The following is a 16,997-nucleotide window of genomic DNA, read 5'->3' as shown; positions in this document are numbered from 1 at the left end:
TTGTCAGAGGATGTTCCGGCTGCCACAACGATGATGAACTCGGCCAACTAGCTGCCAGCATTGATGCTGGGTCCTCTTCTGTCTACGAGTGGGAAGACGGCCTGTTATCACTTCCTCCCCCCATATTAGCTTTGACGATTCGGTTGAAGACCTCAAATCCTTCGGTATCACACCAGGAATTCGAACTGAACAAGAGCGACTTAGCCGAAACTGTCTTCGGCGAGATGGATTTCGGTGTACTATTACGAAGACAGGATTGTCACATTGACTAGTCACGACGGTCGCTTTCCTCTTCCTGAAGTCCAGTACCTACAGCTGCATGCTGCCGTTGGCAACATCCTGCATGTAAGTGGCCGGGCAGAAAGCATCAAAAAGCTTCTACGGCATCTAGAAGAGAGCGAACGTTCGGTATTAGCGAAAGATGGCAGTACGAACATCAGCGATCTGCTCTCGGTCAGTGATCTTTCACTGCTTGCCTCTAGGAAATAAAGAGAGTAGAATACTTCGTCAACTTCTTACCATTTGGGAGATACTAGAAGCTAGAATACGCAATAACTCGGTTGTTTATAGAATACTGCATTAATCTACGGAGTAGATTTTAAAAGGTTACGTAGTTATTCGTTCTTATGCTCTAGGTTAGTAAGTAAGTACTCGACCTATTTTCTCTGATTCCTTTCGATCCTTTAAGCTTCATCCTCCGCAACGACAAATTGCCTATTACTTTTACAACAACCAAAAATCCACCGCGTGCATGGGGACTCCAGAGGATAGCCAAGGTCGAAGAGCTCTTCGAAAAATCCTGTCCAAAAGAGCATAGCGACGGCAAAAAGTTGATCGGGAACTCATTTGCCAAAGACTTCTTGGACACATCCCACATCTCCGCATCCGAAAATGGCTTCGTCTGGGCCGTGTTCAACGCATATAGTCATCACCACAACCTTATACTCCGGCCCGAAGATGTTTGGTTTACCATTCTGTCGCAGCTCAGTTTCTTCATAGTAGCACATTCCGAGGAACTGCGACATCTATTCGTCTCGCGTAAGGATTCAGTACACCTAAACATTATCACAAATGATGCCATGGACACTGTGGACTTTGGTGAAATGGCGTTGGATATGACCAAACTAATGGAAGAGCATATTGTGAATCCGGAGCTACGGAACTGGATTATGCCAGCCTTTAGTACCACGACTGCATCCGATGAGGTGGTGGCAGCTATATTGATGATAGGCTCTACACAGAAGTATTTCTCATACCAATTTACCATCCGGTGCGGAATTCCGTCTGTCACTTTACTCGGCCAGCGTGAGGACTGGGCACTTATGGCAACGAAGCTTGATCAGCTAGCTCACCTAGGGGATGAGCCTGCTCGATTTGCTCAGCTTCTTCGACCGGTTCTTAACAACTTCGTTGCTGCCTTCGACAACCCTGAAGCACCGGATGTACTGAGCTTCTGGAGCAAATGTGCGGACAGAAGAGGCGGGGCTAGCAGGCCAACCTATCTGACAGGCTGGATATCGGTCTTTTGTTTCTGGAGTAATGATGGAAAGTTGCTTCACCCAGAGTCAATCTTTCCAGTATCCTCGCAAGACTTTAAGATACGAGACACGAAGTTCGGTCTTGATGAGGCTTTGTCACGCTGCGTAGACACAGAGAAAGTCCCTCTGGGCTATGTCTCTGTGCCGGTTCTAGTTAATAATCTTGGACACGAATTCGACGCTGTGATGTTGGCCGGGTTGATCGGCATACAAGCCACTTCGAGTGGAGCGATGCTAGATGGTTCTGGAGGCCATGATTACCGGCGAACCCTTCCATATTTCGTGGAAAATAACTAACAGATGAAGCGCTGTAACGCGGCCATTCCCACTGGGCAACCTGGACTTGATTCGATTCAGCCGGTGTCCGGGTGGTTGATGTATGAAAAGAAGAAGCCAAAGCGTGCCAAAAAGAAACCAGTTCCCAAACCACCTAGGGTATTGGATTGGTCGTTGGCCAGACAAGACAAGTGAAGTAAGTCATTGGGTCAGTCGGTTGTTTCTATTTGAATTTCGCTTTCGTTCGGAGTATTCATATTGCAATATTCAGAAATCCCCAGGGCTAGTTCGCAGGGTTGTCTCAAATCAAGATTGAGAGTAGCCAAGAGATACAGGCACAATAAACCTATACTTCCCTTACTTTGTGTGTTATATCCTCACTTGAATAGGAAATAGTCTAGCTTTGGAGCAATACGTCTTTGACGGGATGTAGTTTAGTCAAAGTTCTCTCTGGATAAGTTCTAATTTCAACTCGCTCCTTGATGTCTTCACAAATAAAATCGGGAGCTCACATGAGGGTCTGGCCAAGTAATTAGAAAAGCAAGTCATATAAATGAGGACTGCAAGTAGTCGGCGAGACAGGTGGAAGGACGGGGTTTGGCGCTATCAGTGGTATAACTCTCAGAGTTACAAATTGAAATTAAACTACATAGAAATATGGTGGGAAAAAAAAATCCTAACTAATCATACAATTCATCTCAATTCCTAGAGTAATTCGTCCGCCCCAGTTTCGCCTATTCCCAATGATACAAACCAAAGCCCGGAATTCAGAATTCAGAGCAGCACTTGGTGAAAAAGAGCCAGTGCATATGAAGTTCAAATAAATGATGAACATCCTTTTCAAAAAGCCAAGCAAAAATAGAGAGCACGCATGCGGTAGAGGTCAACAAATGGGGGAGGTTTAGGTGTTGGTGTAGCGCAAGAATCCGAGTCAACGGTGAAAGACAAAGTGTAGAAAATAAATCAGCGTAAGGGTTGGTGTAAGTATGTACAGATGAAGGTAATGTGGGGAGGAATAAAGGATTTGCAAGTGTATTGCAGGGAGGACATGTAAGCTCCTAGCTGGTCGCGGTCTGGGCTGCCGGAGCGTGTGGGCTCTTGTTGGAACCTTGAACGGCGCCAGCTTGGGCACTGCCGCTGCGCTGGTTTTGAGGAGTGGCGCTACGGCTGGGCAGGGGCGCACTACCGTTCATGGCGGGTGAGCTAGTCGGGCCGACGCGGTTCTGTTGAACGGGCTGGGGAACCCGCATCATTGGAGAGAACCCTTGGTTTTGAGGGACCTGCATTGCAGAACCACCGTTCGGAGTCTGGAAACTAGCCTCGTGGGGAACTTGGTAGTTGGCCTGAACGGAGTTTGCGTTGATGCTACCTGCAGCAGCATTCATCGCTGCTTGTTGGGACAAGCGTTGCTGTTGCTGTTGCTGATACTGGTTGAGTCGATCCGTGGCCAGCTTGGTCACTTGCTCGGGGGGCATATTCGGGTTCGTGCGTTGAATCTGGCTTTGGAGAGTGCTGATTTGAGGAACAACACCGCTCGAAAGAGGATTGGGCTGACCCATACGAGGTGATGGCGTGGAGACGCCTTGTGGTGTACTACCATGGAACGACGGACTCTGCATTCCCCCTTGGTTCTGGAGGGCAGCCATCATAGCAGGGTTATTAGGAGGACCATTAACATTCGGCATGCTCATATTCGGCGATCCCTGAGACCCAAATTGCGGGTTGTGGAATTGCTGGCCCTGCTGAGGGTGCTGCTGCTGTTGCCGAGACTGGAGAAGACGCTGCTGCTCCTGCAACCGATTGGCTTCTCGAATCACGCGCGTGTTATCAGGAGAGGCTTGCATTGGCAGGCCTGGCCGTGCCCCTGGTGTTTGTTGCATTTGAGCTTGCGGCATCATCTTCATGGCCATTCCATTAGGCATCTGGCCATTGGGCTGTGCGCCATTGGGCATGTTCTGCATTGGAAGGGGGCGGGCTTGATTGACACCGGCACTAGAGGGCATGCCATTTGTCATTCCATTCGGAGTCCCACTGGGTAGGCTAGGGTTGGAAGTTGGGGGCATGGTGTTGTTACGCCCCGGCACATTCATCATTTGCTGCTGGTTAGGTAATTGGCCGGAACGCTGCGCGGCGAGAGTAGCCTATATGGGGGGTAAGCCACAGTGCTGTCAGGTAGGGACGTTAACAACCACTTACTCTTTGCTGCGCAATCATTTGCTGGCGGTACTGTTCCTGCCTTTCCTGCAGCTTCATCTCTCTGTCGTACTTCAACCGGCTGAACTCAGCCGGAGACGAGATCGGAGGCTTGGGCTGGTTAGCCTCATTGGCTTTTCGCAATGAAGCGAGATGGGAAGCTAAGAGATGAAATGTCAGTGGAGTTCTTGACACAAGGTGACCTGCGTCTATTTCAAACATACCATGCTGCTGTTTCTGAAGCATAGTTTCTCGCTTCTTGGCCAGCTTTCGCATGGCATCAAGCAGAGCAAGATGCTTCGAAGATCGTCTCCGGTCAACCCGAAGAGGCTGAGTAGTCCTCCGGCGGACAGGTGGCTGAGGTGGAGCGTTGACGCCTTGCTGCTGCTGTTGTTGTTGCTGCTGTTGCTGGGCAGCCTGTTGCTGGGCCAAAACAGTGCGCTGGGCAGTCTCAAGCCTCTGGTGATATGCTCGGAAGTATTGAGTTTTGGACATATCTGCAGGAAGACCTTCCAGTCCTACCCATCGTTCGAAACATTCCCAAGGAGTCCGTCTCTCGGCGCCAGAGGTGAAGAGCGACGATGGGGTAAGACAGCTGGAAATTAGAGACCAGTTGTAAGAGTACTCCTTGACCAAGCGTCGGAGTTCATCATCCTCACCGTAAGTCCATTGTGAGGACGAACGTGATTCAAAGAAACCAACAGAAGGCATGGGGTGTTCAGTCGGAGGCCGGAATTGATGACCAGGGTGAATCCGATCACGAATGGGCTTGTTCTCTGGTCGGAACAGCGCGACATTTGTCTGCTCAGGTGCCAATTCGGTGATGCGATTGTCCGCATCATTGCCATACTGGGAGTAATCATATCGACTCCGTTTGCGAGGACGCTCGTCATCGTGGAAGCTAATCTTCGCCGATGCAAATTTCGACACTGGTAGCAGTTCCGTTTTCCAAACTGCGTCAGGGGAGACTTTGAATACCGGTGTGTTCGTGCCTTGGGGGATTTGGAGTGGTCCATATATTGGCAGTTCCTCCAACAGCTTTTCAGCGGCGGGGGTCATGTCAATTGAGAAGTTGAACTCATCCGAGCCCAAGGAGAAAATAGCAGCAGGAGCGACGGTGTCGTGAATATCATGCCGAGGCTCATCATTGAATCCATCACTGACTGATTCCTCTTCGGCGGATGGGATGAGATCTGGAGTGGGGTGAGAAACACCAAACATTTCATCACCAACGTCGGAAGATGGGCTGAGACCAGCCTTAGAGGGATTTTTTTCCGCCAGAGTTGACGCTGGAATCTTTGCTTGAACACGAAGTAAGGTGCGATGTTCCACGTCGCTGTTGACATATTCTGCGCACCAATCGGCACAACTCTTTGCAGCAGCAATCTTCCACTTTCTCTCCTCCCGGAAGTCGGTTCGCATCCACTTCATATGATCTAAAACAACGTCCCAATGTGTTCCCTGGCGAGGAGGTTCAACGGAGCGTTTTAATTGTCGCAATGGCCATCGATTGGCATTCTGAAGAGCATAGATGCGCCGGAGAGTACGGCAATCCATCTGTTCTTGGTATTCAAGCAGATGATTGCTAGTGCTCAAAGTCTTATGCGCAGACGCCAGCAGAGTATTGAGGTTTGTTCCTCGGGGAGGAGCGTATGCTCTGTTCAAAAATAACGTGAAAAGATAGTCTTGCTCCTCATTCAGCTTGGCAACTGCATCCATATCTCGGTGCGTCAGCTCCATAGAGTCGGCTTTCTCCTGCTGAGTTGGCTGCTTGGGAAAAACAACAGTGGATAGTCGGCTTCTCTCCTTCTCACGCTCCTTCCGGTCCTTGAAGCGCATTCTCGCGACAGAATCAGGGGAGCCTTGATCAGATGGGGTGGCTGCGTGGCTTCTATCATGAGGGGTACTCTTAGGAGTTTCTCCGAGGATCTCTGAAACAGACTTGTGTCGTATAGCTCCCGATGATACACGAGTCGTCATGCGCTCTGGTTGCGCTGAGCTAGGTTGCGTAGGTGGGATAGAAGGCTTTTTAGCCACGGGAGTCTCGACAGCGGAATCTGCAGTGGCCTCGGCCTGTGCGGTTGGTGACAGCGAGTATTGCACAGTCGTCCCAGGTTCTTGTGATGGTTTCGCTTCAGACGAGACGGGAGCAGGTTCCTGGTCGATATCCATGCGATCTGTATCGGCACCGGTGTCCACGCTCTCCACAATCACCTCTTTCGATGAAGGTATGTCGGCGACCACATCATTCAAGGGCTTATCAGATTTCGACTGAGCTTCTTCGAGGCGCAATTGCTCATCTGGGGTCAAGGGAACCAAGCTCGGGCGAGCATGAGCAAATCGGTCATGCTTGTGTTCCGGGCGATCAATTGTCCCATTATCCTCAGTAACTTCTTCTGCGGGGCTTGTGTCGGGTGATACGGCAACGGGAACAGGTGTATTATTATTGTAGGGGTCAGTGGAGGAGGCGGGTGACGGTGGTTGGTCGTGAGATGGTCCCAAGGTAAGAGAGGGTCGTGCTTCGTTTTTCTTTCGAAGAGGGTTGGAGGGAATCTCCAGTGATGGAACTCCAGTAGCAGCTAGCTTTGACACGCGGGGAGATATCTTTGCTCGATTCTCGTCATGCTCGTAGGCACTAAGCGGCGTTTCTGTTACCGGTACACTACATTTCTGGTCGAGGCGCGATGCGTCGAGTGACTGCACATGGATCGGTGGCACGTTGAGGTCCTTTGGCAGCTTAGGGCTGATTGCTGGCACCGAGAGCTGATTTGTTCCGGTTGTATCCACGGGGGTAGGAGGGAGATTAGGTGTCGCGGTCCGAGGTTGGTCTAGAACGGGCGTTCCGCGCTGTTGAGGCTCAGTCGCATTCGGAACTACGCCATCGACCGTTAAGGGTGGAGTAGCCCCGGCGACAGGTTCGGCACTAGTGCTGGCAGGTGTTGTCGGGGGAATCGCATTTCGACTTGGTGAGGGCGCGCGCGCATGGGCTGGCGTTGGAAGAGTAGCTTCATCGAAATAACGACCTCTGGATAGGGAATCAGCATTGAGAAATTACAAACCAAAATAAATAAATGCAAATTGAACCCCACTAGTAGAGTATCAAAGCGACTGGACTTACTTGGAGAGATCATTGGCGTCAAGGAAGGCCTGTTCTTTCTGGTGGTAATGAGCGTCCTCGGTCGCGCCAAACCCGACCGTGGCTAGATACAATGCGCTGAGCTTGCGCTTTCTGCGCGACAAACAGTTTCTAACCACCAAATTAGCGACGAATTCATCGTTTTTTGGGCATCGCAATCGAATTTCCGTCGCGATAAAAATTAATACGTACGCGATCTCATCGTTTTTAGATCGTAGGAGCTCGTCACGGAGCATGGAGTCTAGCTTCGGAACGCAGCATCCGATTAACGCGGGAACAAGGGGAACTGGTCGAGCGAGGTCATCCAGATGGAAAAAATCGCTCGAAAAAGATGAAACTGATGGGTGGAGGGTAGGAGGCGATGAAAAGCACCTAGAGCAGGATCTTTTCGAAGGGGGTGAAAATGAGGTTACAGGGCGGTATGAAAAATGTGGAAGAACGGGAAGATGTTGGTTTAGGTACAACCAGTTACTCACTCCCTCTATAAAAAATACACGGCTTGACCAGGTACCTGGTACTTCAAAAGAATTCTCTTTGATGATGAATGAAAAAATAATGTTTATTATCTATTAGAGAATGCAAGAATAGTTTCTATCTTATTGAACTAGAATATGGTTGTGAGAGACTTCTGCGTTTCAAAAAAGGCTGTCTTCGTCAACTGGTAACGCACCGTATTGTTCTGACTCCGCTTGCGTGTGTGACGCCTCAGGCATATATATATTGGACACCTCATATTAATGGCGGTGAGGCATTCAGGCCATGAATCTATTTCCTATCAAGGCGGCCGATAAACATCTGGCAGAAAAAAGAAAAAAAGTTGTCCGCCCTCTAGACCAAGCTTTCACATCTACAATATAACAGAAACCACAATCATTAATTGAGCAATCATGGTGAAACGCAAGAGAACCGACGCCTCCAAGGACGACAAGACGGCTGGTACTCCTCCCAAGGTTACTAAATCCATCCCTACTCCGTCAGAGACTCCCGATGCAGCTGTCACTGTCCAGGTTGTCACGGGCTCTTATGAGCGAGTGCTCCATGGCTTCACGGTCGGGATCCCAGCCTCCAGCCTGAAAGCAAAGGCTGAGGCTGACTCTCCAGCCATCCAATGCATGGATACTTTCTTATTCGAAGCCCATGGATCTGCCATTCGTTGTCTAGCATTGTCGCCACTACCTAAGCCCACCGACCCTGTCGATGCCCAAAAGGTGATGCTGGCCAGTGGTAGTACAGATGAGCGCATCAACTTGTATTCGATCTCCGCCGCACCACCTGCCGTGAATGAAGACTATCCATCCGTGCCGACCTTCGCCGGAAACAAGATCCTCGAAAATCCCCGGAACCGTGAGCTAGGATCATTGTTGCACCACACTGCCAGTATAACCTCGTTGAATTTCCCTTCGCGAACCAAGTTACTCGCAGCCGGAGAGGATAACACAATTTCCGTCTCCAAGACCCGTGACTGGACCGTTGTATCAACTATCAAAGCACCAAACCCAAAAATTCAAGGACGGCCAAGCGGTGACACAGCGCCTCCCGGAGCTGCTCCATCTGGAGTGAACCACTTTGCGGTTCACCCCAGTATGAAGCTAATGCTAAGTGTTGGGCGAGGAGAGAAATGTATGAGATTGTGGAATCTGGTGACCGGCAGGAAGGCTGGTGTGTTGAACTTTACCCGGGAAGTCCTACAGGGTGTCAAGGAGTCGAGATGGAGCACTGGAGAAGGCCGGCGCATTGCATGGGACTCCGAAGGAGAGGAGTTTGCCGTTGCTTTCGAATGGGGTGCAGTCGTGTTCGGGATTGTAAGTTATTTGGATGGTATACCGTTGATCAAATTTCTGACTATTGGCATAGGACTCGATTCCGAGATGCAGACTTCTTCCTAGCCCACGAAGCAAACTTCACCAGATGAAGTATGTTTCTTTGCCTTTGAAGGGTGGTGAAAAGGAAGATTTCTTGGCTGTCTCTACAGAGGATGGCCGAGTGATCTTCTATTCAACCAAAGAACTGAAAAAAGCGGAGGATGATACCGAATGCTCAATTTCCCATGCTACCCCTGTTGCTCAGGTTGGTGGGAAGGAAGCTGGGTTCCCTGGCCGCATCAAGGATTTCGAAATCCTCACTCTTGAAGGTCAAGCAAAGGAATTCCGCAACGACTTCTTGGTCGTTACCGGCAACAGTGACGGAGTCGTCCGTGTTTGGAAGGTTACTGGGAAAGAGGTTTCCGCAGCAAAGCAAGGAAAGAAGGATACGACTCAGATTGGAAAGCTCTTGACTACCAATGAGACTGGTAACCGCATCACATGCTTGGCTGCCTTTGTCATGTTGCCTGCGGAGGATCCGTCTACACTGATAGACTCCGAAGACGACTCTGAAGAAGAAGTGGAGTCATCGAGTGATAGTGACGATGAGTAACTTCTCATTGCTCCCCGACTTTTATACCCTTTGTGCCGTCAAATAGATCCTCAGTGGCAACCAATGTATCATGAGTATGTATGAAAAGAAGCTGAGTCTATTGCCCAAGAAAATAATTATGATTATGGTTTGAAATAGTTCTTTCTTTAAATTCAAGTCGAATAAGAATGATTTGGTATGTTAACTATCCCTCACTGCTCTATAAAACCGATGTGGCGTACCTGGTGTGAGTTGTATATTAGTTAGGGATTTTTTCTTAGAAGATAACGAATCACGCACAATAAACCATGACACTTTAAACTATATTAAACGACTTGAACAAACGTCTAATTGAACTATATTCTCTATACATATTTACTAAAACCGTTATAACGTAGAGGTAATGTAGAGTTGCCATCTAGACACCGCCCGGCTCTCCACTACACACAATCCCCCACCTACATTCTTCCATTATCATATCGGCGGGAAGCAATTTTCATCCGACCTTCCACCTTCTACCGTTCCACCAGCTTCGTCCGACCACCTGCGTTTTCATTCAACTTTGCTGCTGATCGCGAGTTGATTTTCTATTTCATTCCGCAAATATGGCTTCCAACGGCGATTTCTCTGACGAGGGATCCCAGCCCGGCTCACCTTTGCTCGATGCCCACAACGCTCGCGGAGAGGTTGAGGACCAGGAGCCCCTCGAGCAGGAGGAGAAGCCTCTCAAGTCTGCCATGAAGAAGGCTGACTCTGCTCCCCACCCGAAGCGCCCAGAACTGCCCGAGCAGCCTAACCCGGAAACCCTCGACTTGTCAAAATTGACACCTCTTTCGCCTGAGATCATTGCTCGGCAAGCTACTCAGAACATCGGTATGTGATTGTTGGTTTGTGAATGCGTCTTTGAAAGCGCGTTCAGAAACGCACCTATTTTACTAGATAACAAATTTACTGACATGATTACCAGGCACGATCGGACATGTCGCACAGTTAGACACCTTCTCTCGCCTTTTTCTTCCTACACACATACTAATATAATTTCAGCGGCAAATCCACCGTCGTCAAGGCTATTTCTGAGGTTCAAACCGTCCGCTTCAAGAACGAGCTTGAGCGCAATATTACCATTAAGCTTGGTTACGCCAACGCGAAGATCTACAAGTGTGACAGCCCCGAGTGCCCTCGCCCTACATGTTACAAGAGTTTCAAGAGTGAGAAGGAAGTCGACCCGCCATGTGAGCGCGAGGGATGTACAGGTCGTTATCAGTTGCTGGTATGTACTTCTGCCTCCCCTCTGAAGTCTAAACTCAGAGCCTTTCCTCAAGTGGCCCTAATCTAATTTTATGATATAGCGTCATGTCAGGTATCGCGAATCCCTAGTCTACCTCCAACCCGAAGGTCCCTCCTTTTATCTGGTATACGCTAACCTTTGATCCAAAAAAAATAGTTTCGTTGATTGCCCTGGTATGTTCGCTAAATATGTCTATGTCCAAATTAAAACCCCGCTAATCTTCAATCATAGGTCACGATATTCTGGTTAGTATCTACTCCCTTGCGCATCTTGCGCACCTTAGGGAATCTAGCTTCTCTTAAGGGTTGATGCTAATCAGCTTTGCACAGATGAGCACTATGCTTTCAGGAGCCGCGGTCATGGTAGGTTTCATCCCTCACTGCACCAATTCGGACCTCAAGGGATCGGTGATAGGCTAACATCATTTTATTAGGATGCCGCCCTCCTCTTGATTGCCGGAAACGAAACTTGCCCGCAACCGCAGACCTCGGAGCACTTGGCTGCCATTGAGATTATGAAGCTCAACCACATCATCATTCTCCAAAATAAGGGTAAAATCTTGGTTGTTGTAAACGGTCGATGAAACGAAGCACTGACGTATGAAAATAAACAGTTGACCTCATGCGAAGCGATAACGCTCTTGAGCACTACCAGTCGATTCTCAAGTTCATCCGTGGTACCGTTGCTGATGGCTCGCCCGTTATCCCCATTTCCGCGCAGCTGAAGTACAACATTGATGCTGTCAACGAGGCACTTGTCCAGACGATTCCTATCCCCATCCGCAACTTCCAGGATACGCCTCACATGATGATCATTCGTTCCTTCGATGTCAACAAGCCCGGTGCCGAGATTGATGAGCTCAAGGGTGGTGTTGCCGGTGGTTCCATCCTTACCGGTGTTGTAAAGCTGAACGATGAGATTGAGATCCGCCCCGGTCTCGTCACCAAGGATGAGCAGGGCAAGATCCAGTGTCGACCCATTTTCTCCCGCATTGTGTCTCTCTTCGCTGAGCACAATGACCTCAAGTTTGCCGTTCCTGGCGGTTTGATTGGTGTTGGTACCCGTGTCGACCCCACGCTTTGCCGTGCAGATCGTCTTGTCGGTTTCGTTCTCGGTCACCGTGGCCGCCTTCCTGCTATCTACACTGAGATTGAGGTCAACTACTTCCTGCTCCGCCGCTTGCTGGGTGTCAAGACCGCCGACGGCAAGCAGGCCAAGGTTGCCAAGCTTGCCAAGAACGAAGTCCTGATGGTTAACATCGGTTCTACCGCTACTGGTGCTAAGGTCCTCGGTGTCAAGGCTGATGCCGCTAAGCTCAGCTTGACCAGTCCCGCCTGCACGGAAGTTGGCGAGAAGATCGCCATCAGTCGCAGAATTGAGAAGCACTGGCGTTTGATCGGATGGGCCAACATTGTTGCGTAAGTCTACTGGTTTGGGGTTATTTCTAGTGACAAATGCTGACTTTTTCAATTCGCAGTGGTAACACCCTTGAGCCTGTGCAGCAGTAAAGCAGTCCTTTGAACGATTTCCCAGTTCGGAATGGGGAGTTTGGGGAATGAGATCTGTTGTGTTGGGGAATTTGATTTGCACATAAATCTTGCTATATCTCCGCATAACGATCCCACCCCACCAACCCTCGAACACGAGTCTTGCGATCTATGATTGCAAAAAAGTTTATGGTCATGACGAGTCGGAAAATTAAAGACGTGATTTAACTGATTCCCCCGGCTGAATAGAGAAGATGGAGGAGATGCGCAATGCATGTATTGTCGCCACCTTGATCGGTTTACCTTCATGCATGTCAGCGACCACTTGATTTGGTCCGCGACTGGATGCTCGGGTTTGATCTGAGGGACGGACGACGAACGGGATGCAGGTGGAGTCGGCGAATAAGATATGTGCTTTTTATTTCCATCGTACGAGGGAGTTGTTCCCAAGAGGTTCCTGTTCATTGCTCATTTTTTGTCTGCATTATCGGATCTTATGTAGATAGGCCTATACAGGTCTGTGATCTGAAATGCAGGGAAATTAGGGCCGGCATAATCAAAGAGCTTCTGTATGTTTAATCGATATAAACATTTGCAATGTGGTAGATGCTAGATAGTCTGCAGGTCGGATGTATATATTGCACGACCATAACCACTCGTATTGCCTCGCACGGGGATGATCAAACGCGCTAAGCCACCAACTGCTTTTATATATAGAGCGACTCGAGAAATACTACCCTTTTGAGTATAGATGACATCTACAATCTTCGAGTATTGTACTAAGACTTTCAGCAATGCATCAGCGCCAGTTATTTACTTTTCAAATGCTGGCAGACTAGCATATAATTAACTCCCACTAACTCCTCATCTCACACATTTGGCCTAAAATAAACAAGACTTTACTTAATTAATAGGCCCAATTCCTGAGATCGACGTTGCGTTAGGCCCCGGGCCATGGAAGGGTCATGCATGAGATCTGACTAAGGCTGCCGATAATAACAAACTAGCTTCTTCTGCCTTGAACAACGTCCTCTTTCTTCGCCTAGTTGCGCGATTTCGATCATGTATATCCTCGAGGTAAGTTGATTTGATTGATACTATCATGTTTATACGGTAAATATGCTTTCCACCGTGGACACGTCGCTAATAACTGTCCTCCAGCAATTGGCGCGTTTGCTCGATCGCCCGCTCTTCCCATGGAAGAACGTGCTTGTGGGATTTTCAGTGGGCCAGTTCGTCCTTGAGGGTTTCCTGTCACTTCGGCAGTACAAGTTTTTGCAACGGACAAAGCCTCCCCAGGTCCTCGAAGGGGAGGTTACCCAGAAGGTCTTTGACCAGAGTCAGGTATGAACCCGATGACGGGGAATTATATCATATACAGAGGCTTACTGAAACATCACTACAGGCATACGGTCGCGCAAAGGCCAAGTTCGGCTTCATCTCTGGTCTTTACGGTCAAGTCCAAAACCTTGCTTTCATCTACGGCGATGTCCTCCCCAAGATCTGGGGCCTCAGCGGTCTGGTGCTGGCTCGGTATCTCCCCGGTCGGTTCCAAGGCGAAATTTGTCAGACATTGGTATTCTTCTTCGGTTTCAACATTATAAGCACTATCCTCTCGCTGCCCATCTCGTACTACAACACGTTTGTGCTTGAGGAGAAGTTCGGTTTCAACAAGCAGACGGTCAAGCTCTGGATTACGGATATGCTCAAGGGGCAGATGCTCGGAATTGTTCTGGGTACTCCTATTATCACTGCCGTTCTTAAGATTGTTCAGAAGTTTGACACCTCCTTCTACTACTACCTCTGGCTCTTCGGTGTCTTCCTCCAGATCTTCGCCATTACTATCTACCCCATTGCGATTCTGCCTCTGTTCAACAAGCTCTCGCCTCTTCAGCCCGGCGAACTCAAGACCGGTGTCGAGAACTTGGCTAAGAGACTCAACTTCCCTCTCTCCGAGCTCCATGTCATTGACGGCAGCAAGCGCAGTGCCCACAGCAATGCCTACTTCTATGGTCTGCCATGGAAGAAGCACATTGTCATCTACGATACTTTGATTGAGAAGACCGAGCCGGAGGAGGTTGTTGCTGTGCTTGGCCATGAGCTTGGCCACTGGAGCCTCAGCCACACCACCAAGCTCTTCGGCATTGCCCAGGTACGAATTTGTTCAGTTGCTCTTTTGGCGAATTATCACTAACTATGTAATCCAGGCCCACATGTTCTACATTTTCGCTCTCTTCTCCGTCTTTGTCAACAACAAGTCGTTGTACCAGTCCTTCGGATTCATCAACGAACAGCCTATCATGATTGGTTTCCTGCTCTTCTCCGACGCCCTGGCTCCTATGGATGCTGTCGTGAAGCTTCTCATGAACATCCTCAGCCGAAAATTCGAATTTGAGGCCGGTATGTTCCATTCGATCCATCACATTTACACTCGGTTTTACACTCGGTTTTACTAACAATGTTCCACAGATAAATTCGCCCAGAACCTCGGTTACTCTGACAAGCTCGCTTCCTCGCTACTGAAGCTCCAGATCCAGAACTTGAGCACTATGGATGCCGATCCGATTTATGCTAGCTACCACTACTCCCACCCCATCCTCACCGAGCGTCTCGCTGCGCTTGGCTGGAAGGGTGGCAAGGTCACTAGCAACAAGGAGGAGGACAGTGAAAAGCCTGTCAAGGCCGCAGATCGCGAGCTGTAAACGTGGTGCGTGTTATACTGGCGATTTTTATATGATATGGACACGACTTTTTTGTGTCGACATGGTGGAACTCAACTCTCGAGAAGTAAAAGCGAGGCTTGGAAATGTTCTATTATGTATTGATTGGATTGTAGCAATCCGTCTAAACTCTTAAATGACACTTTTTGTTCCAGACATGAAATGCGAGCAGTGCTTTTGTACGTCCAAAACCCAACCAGCCCAGAGTAATAGAGCAATAGAACGAATAAAAGAAAAAAGACTCCGACCCAATGCAGCAACGCCCACAAGCAGATATATACCCACACCACACTCAATCGGATTCCTCAGCCTTCGCCTTGGCCTTACCCTTCTTCTCCGCCAACCGTCTCTCCTTCTTCTTCCGCTTGCGTTCCTCCTTATCAATCCCGGCCTCCTGATCCGCGAAAGCCTCAGCTTCCATGCCAAACTCAGCATCATTCATGACAAGATCATTGCTTTCGTCCGGCAGATCATGGCCGTTGGTCTGCGGAATACCCGCAGCAACATCCAAATAGTCCTCCCCGGGGTTCTGCTTCGCGACAGTCAGATCACGACCAAGGAACTCGCCAGCTAGGCCCATTTGAACGCGCTTCAAGTTGTGCAGGATCAAGTTCGGCGCTGCGGTGGTTGTCCGTGAGACAGGACCATGCTCGCTGATGCTGGCGTTGGGTTGCAACGATGGGTCTGTCGCAGCGCGGTCCAGATAGGCGGCTAGGAATTCATGCGCTGCGGACTGGCTGATGACATGTGTGTTTCGCACTGTGACTGGAGGCAGGGCCTGAGGACCTTGGGTTGCCATTTTGGTGGAATTGGTTATTCTTCGTAGGTTTGATGGGTTTTTTGAGGTTAAAGAGTGGTGGTGGCGGTGGTTATAGAGTGGTTTAACTCGGTAATAAGAGTGACAGAGCTGAGAGTAGAGTTCTCCTTGAGTTCAGTGTGATTTGCGAGTAGGACGGAGAGTTGCACGAGCGATGTCCAGCATTTCGAATCTCGAGATCAAAAAAGTTCGGTGACGCTAGTCCCGATCGGGTAGGTCTTCTTAACGGCTGCAAGTATACTGTTATATTTGTTCACAGCTAAACAAGCGTAGTTATAGTTATAGGGTTGTAGATATTACACTCTAAACCTACCCAATTCTATCCTTTGTATAACCTAAGTACAACCGTACATCATTGTAGCCATGCATATCTAGGCGGGTCCGTGTAAGCGGCTCCGCGCTTAATTTTCTGTCTTCCGACGCCGCGTCTTGTCCACAGGCCTCACTCGATCTCCAACTTCAGGAAGTTCCCACCCCACCTCAAAATCGCCCTCCAAACAAAGCCAGGGACCTGAAAATGTTCTGCCTCCGCACCAGGGCCGTGCCCTCAGCCTTCCAGGCCACCACATCGGCCATGCGGACCCCGATGACTAGGTACAGCAGCCAACAACCTTTCCACCACGAAACCAACCAGACAGCTAATACCTCTACTCCCCCGATAACAGATTCGCCCAAATCCCGCAACAATTAAGCACACCCTCCACAATGCTCTCATCCCGCTCCTTCTCCTCCCTCCTCTCCACGCCAACCCGCTTCCAACCCTCGCGAACAATCGGCGGCCGCCTCTCCTCGCCAACCACAACCGCAACCGCAACTGCTTTCTCACCCCTGTCATCACTCCTCTCCCAGAAGACACCCTCGCAGCGCCGCTCTTTCTCCGCAAGTGCCTCCCTAGGTGTGCGCCGTGTGACGTTCAGCCCGTCGCGACGGGTCCAAAAGCGCCGCCATGGATACCTGGCGCGCAAGAAGGACAGGAATGGACGTAAGACTCTTATTCGGAGGACTCTTAAGGGCCGGAAGGAGTTGAGTTGGTAGTTTTATTCGTTTCGGGTCTGACCTCTAAATCGTTCGGGGCTGTGGACGATGACGGGCATAGAGGCCGGGTTGGGCTGGGTTGACTGAAATCCGTACCTTCTCACGGCGATGGG

At 49.5% G+C, this 16,997-nt stretch overlaps 7 protein-coding genes across 7 annotated transcripts; 5 read left to right on the top strand and 2 right to left on the bottom strand.

Annotated features, from left to right (window-relative positions):
- Positions 1-1,079: 1,079 nt before the first annotated feature.
- LCP9604111_7123 (DUF4419 domain-containing protein) lies at positions 1,080-1,835 on the top strand (the record flags this gene model as incomplete). The annotated part of the gene is made up of 1 exon (XM_039075121.1): positions 1,080-1,835. The coding sequence occupies one exon, from the start codon at positions 1,080-1,082 to the stop codon at positions 1,833-1,835; it is 756 nt and encodes a 251-aa protein (XP_038926821.1).
- A 1,037-nt stretch (positions 1,836-2,872) lies between these two features.
- On the bottom strand, positions 2,873-7,379 carry eaf1 (MYB and HSA domain protein; the record flags this gene model as incomplete). Its single annotated transcript, XM_039075120.1, has 5 exons — positions 2,873-3,955; positions 4,011-4,168; positions 4,232-7,032; positions 7,126-7,254; positions 7,336-7,379. 5 exons carry the CDS (start codon positions 7,377-7,379, stop codon positions 2,873-2,875), a joined length of 4,215 nt encoding a protein of 1,404 aa, XP_038926820.1.
- A 651-nt stretch (positions 7,380-8,030) lies between these two features.
- On the top strand, positions 8,031-9,558 carry LCP9604111_7121 (putative 60S ribosome biogenesis protein Mak11; the record flags this gene model as incomplete). The annotated part of the gene is made up of 2 exons (XM_039075119.1): positions 8,031-8,945; positions 8,998-9,558. 2 exons carry the CDS (start codon positions 8,031-8,033, stop codon positions 9,556-9,558), a joined length of 1,476 nt encoding a protein of 491 aa, XP_038926819.1.
- Positions 9,559-10,142: 584 nt separating this feature from the next.
- LCP9604111_7120 (translation initiation factor eIF2 subunit gamma) lies at positions 10,143-12,333 on the top strand (the record flags this gene model as incomplete). Its single annotated transcript, XM_039075118.1, has 10 exons — positions 10,143-10,410; positions 10,505-10,526; positions 10,582-10,807; positions 10,887-10,897; positions 10,982-10,998; positions 11,057-11,070; positions 11,155-11,187; positions 11,259-11,376; positions 11,439-12,243; positions 12,303-12,333. The coding sequence occupies 10 exons, from the start codon at positions 10,143-10,145 to the stop codon at positions 12,331-12,333; spliced, it is 1,545 nt and encodes a 514-aa protein (XP_038926818.1).
- A 1,041-nt stretch (positions 12,334-13,374) lies between these two features.
- On the top strand, positions 13,375-15,014 carry LCP9604111_7119 (zinc metalloprotease; the record flags this gene model as incomplete). Its single annotated transcript, XM_039075116.1, has 5 exons — positions 13,375-13,389; positions 13,474-13,656; positions 13,718-14,464; positions 14,520-14,712; positions 14,782-15,014. The coding sequence occupies 5 exons, from the start codon at positions 13,375-13,377 to the stop codon at positions 15,012-15,014; spliced, it is 1,371 nt and encodes a 456-aa protein (XP_038926817.1).
- Positions 15,015-15,324: 310 nt separating this feature from the next.
- LCP9604111_7118 (uncharacterized protein) lies at positions 15,325-15,831 on the bottom strand (the record flags this gene model as incomplete). Its single annotated transcript, XM_039075115.1, has 1 exon — positions 15,325-15,831. The coding sequence occupies one exon, from the start codon at positions 15,829-15,831 to the stop codon at positions 15,325-15,327; it is 507 nt and encodes a 168-aa protein (XP_038926816.1).
- Positions 15,832-16,366: 535 nt separating this feature from the next.
- Positions 16,367-16,884, top strand: LCP9604111_7117 (mitochondrial 54S ribosomal protein bL34m; the record flags this gene model as incomplete). Its single annotated transcript, XM_039075114.1, has 2 exons — positions 16,367-16,443; positions 16,515-16,884. The coding sequence occupies 2 exons, from the start codon at positions 16,367-16,369 to the stop codon at positions 16,882-16,884; spliced, it is 447 nt and encodes a 148-aa protein (XP_038926815.1).
- Between the last annotated feature and the right edge of the window lie 113 nt (positions 16,885-16,997).

This window comes from Penicillium roqueforti, assembly GCF_015533775.1.
Source record: "Penicillium roqueforti strain LCP96 04111 chromosome Unknown scaffold_21, whole genome shotgun sequence".
Taxonomy (NCBI): domain Eukaryota; kingdom Fungi; phylum Ascomycota; class Eurotiomycetes; order Eurotiales; family Aspergillaceae; genus Penicillium; species Penicillium roqueforti.
The sequence above is the reverse complement of the archived record's forward strand: the minus strand, read 5'-3'. Positions and strand labels throughout refer to the sequence as shown.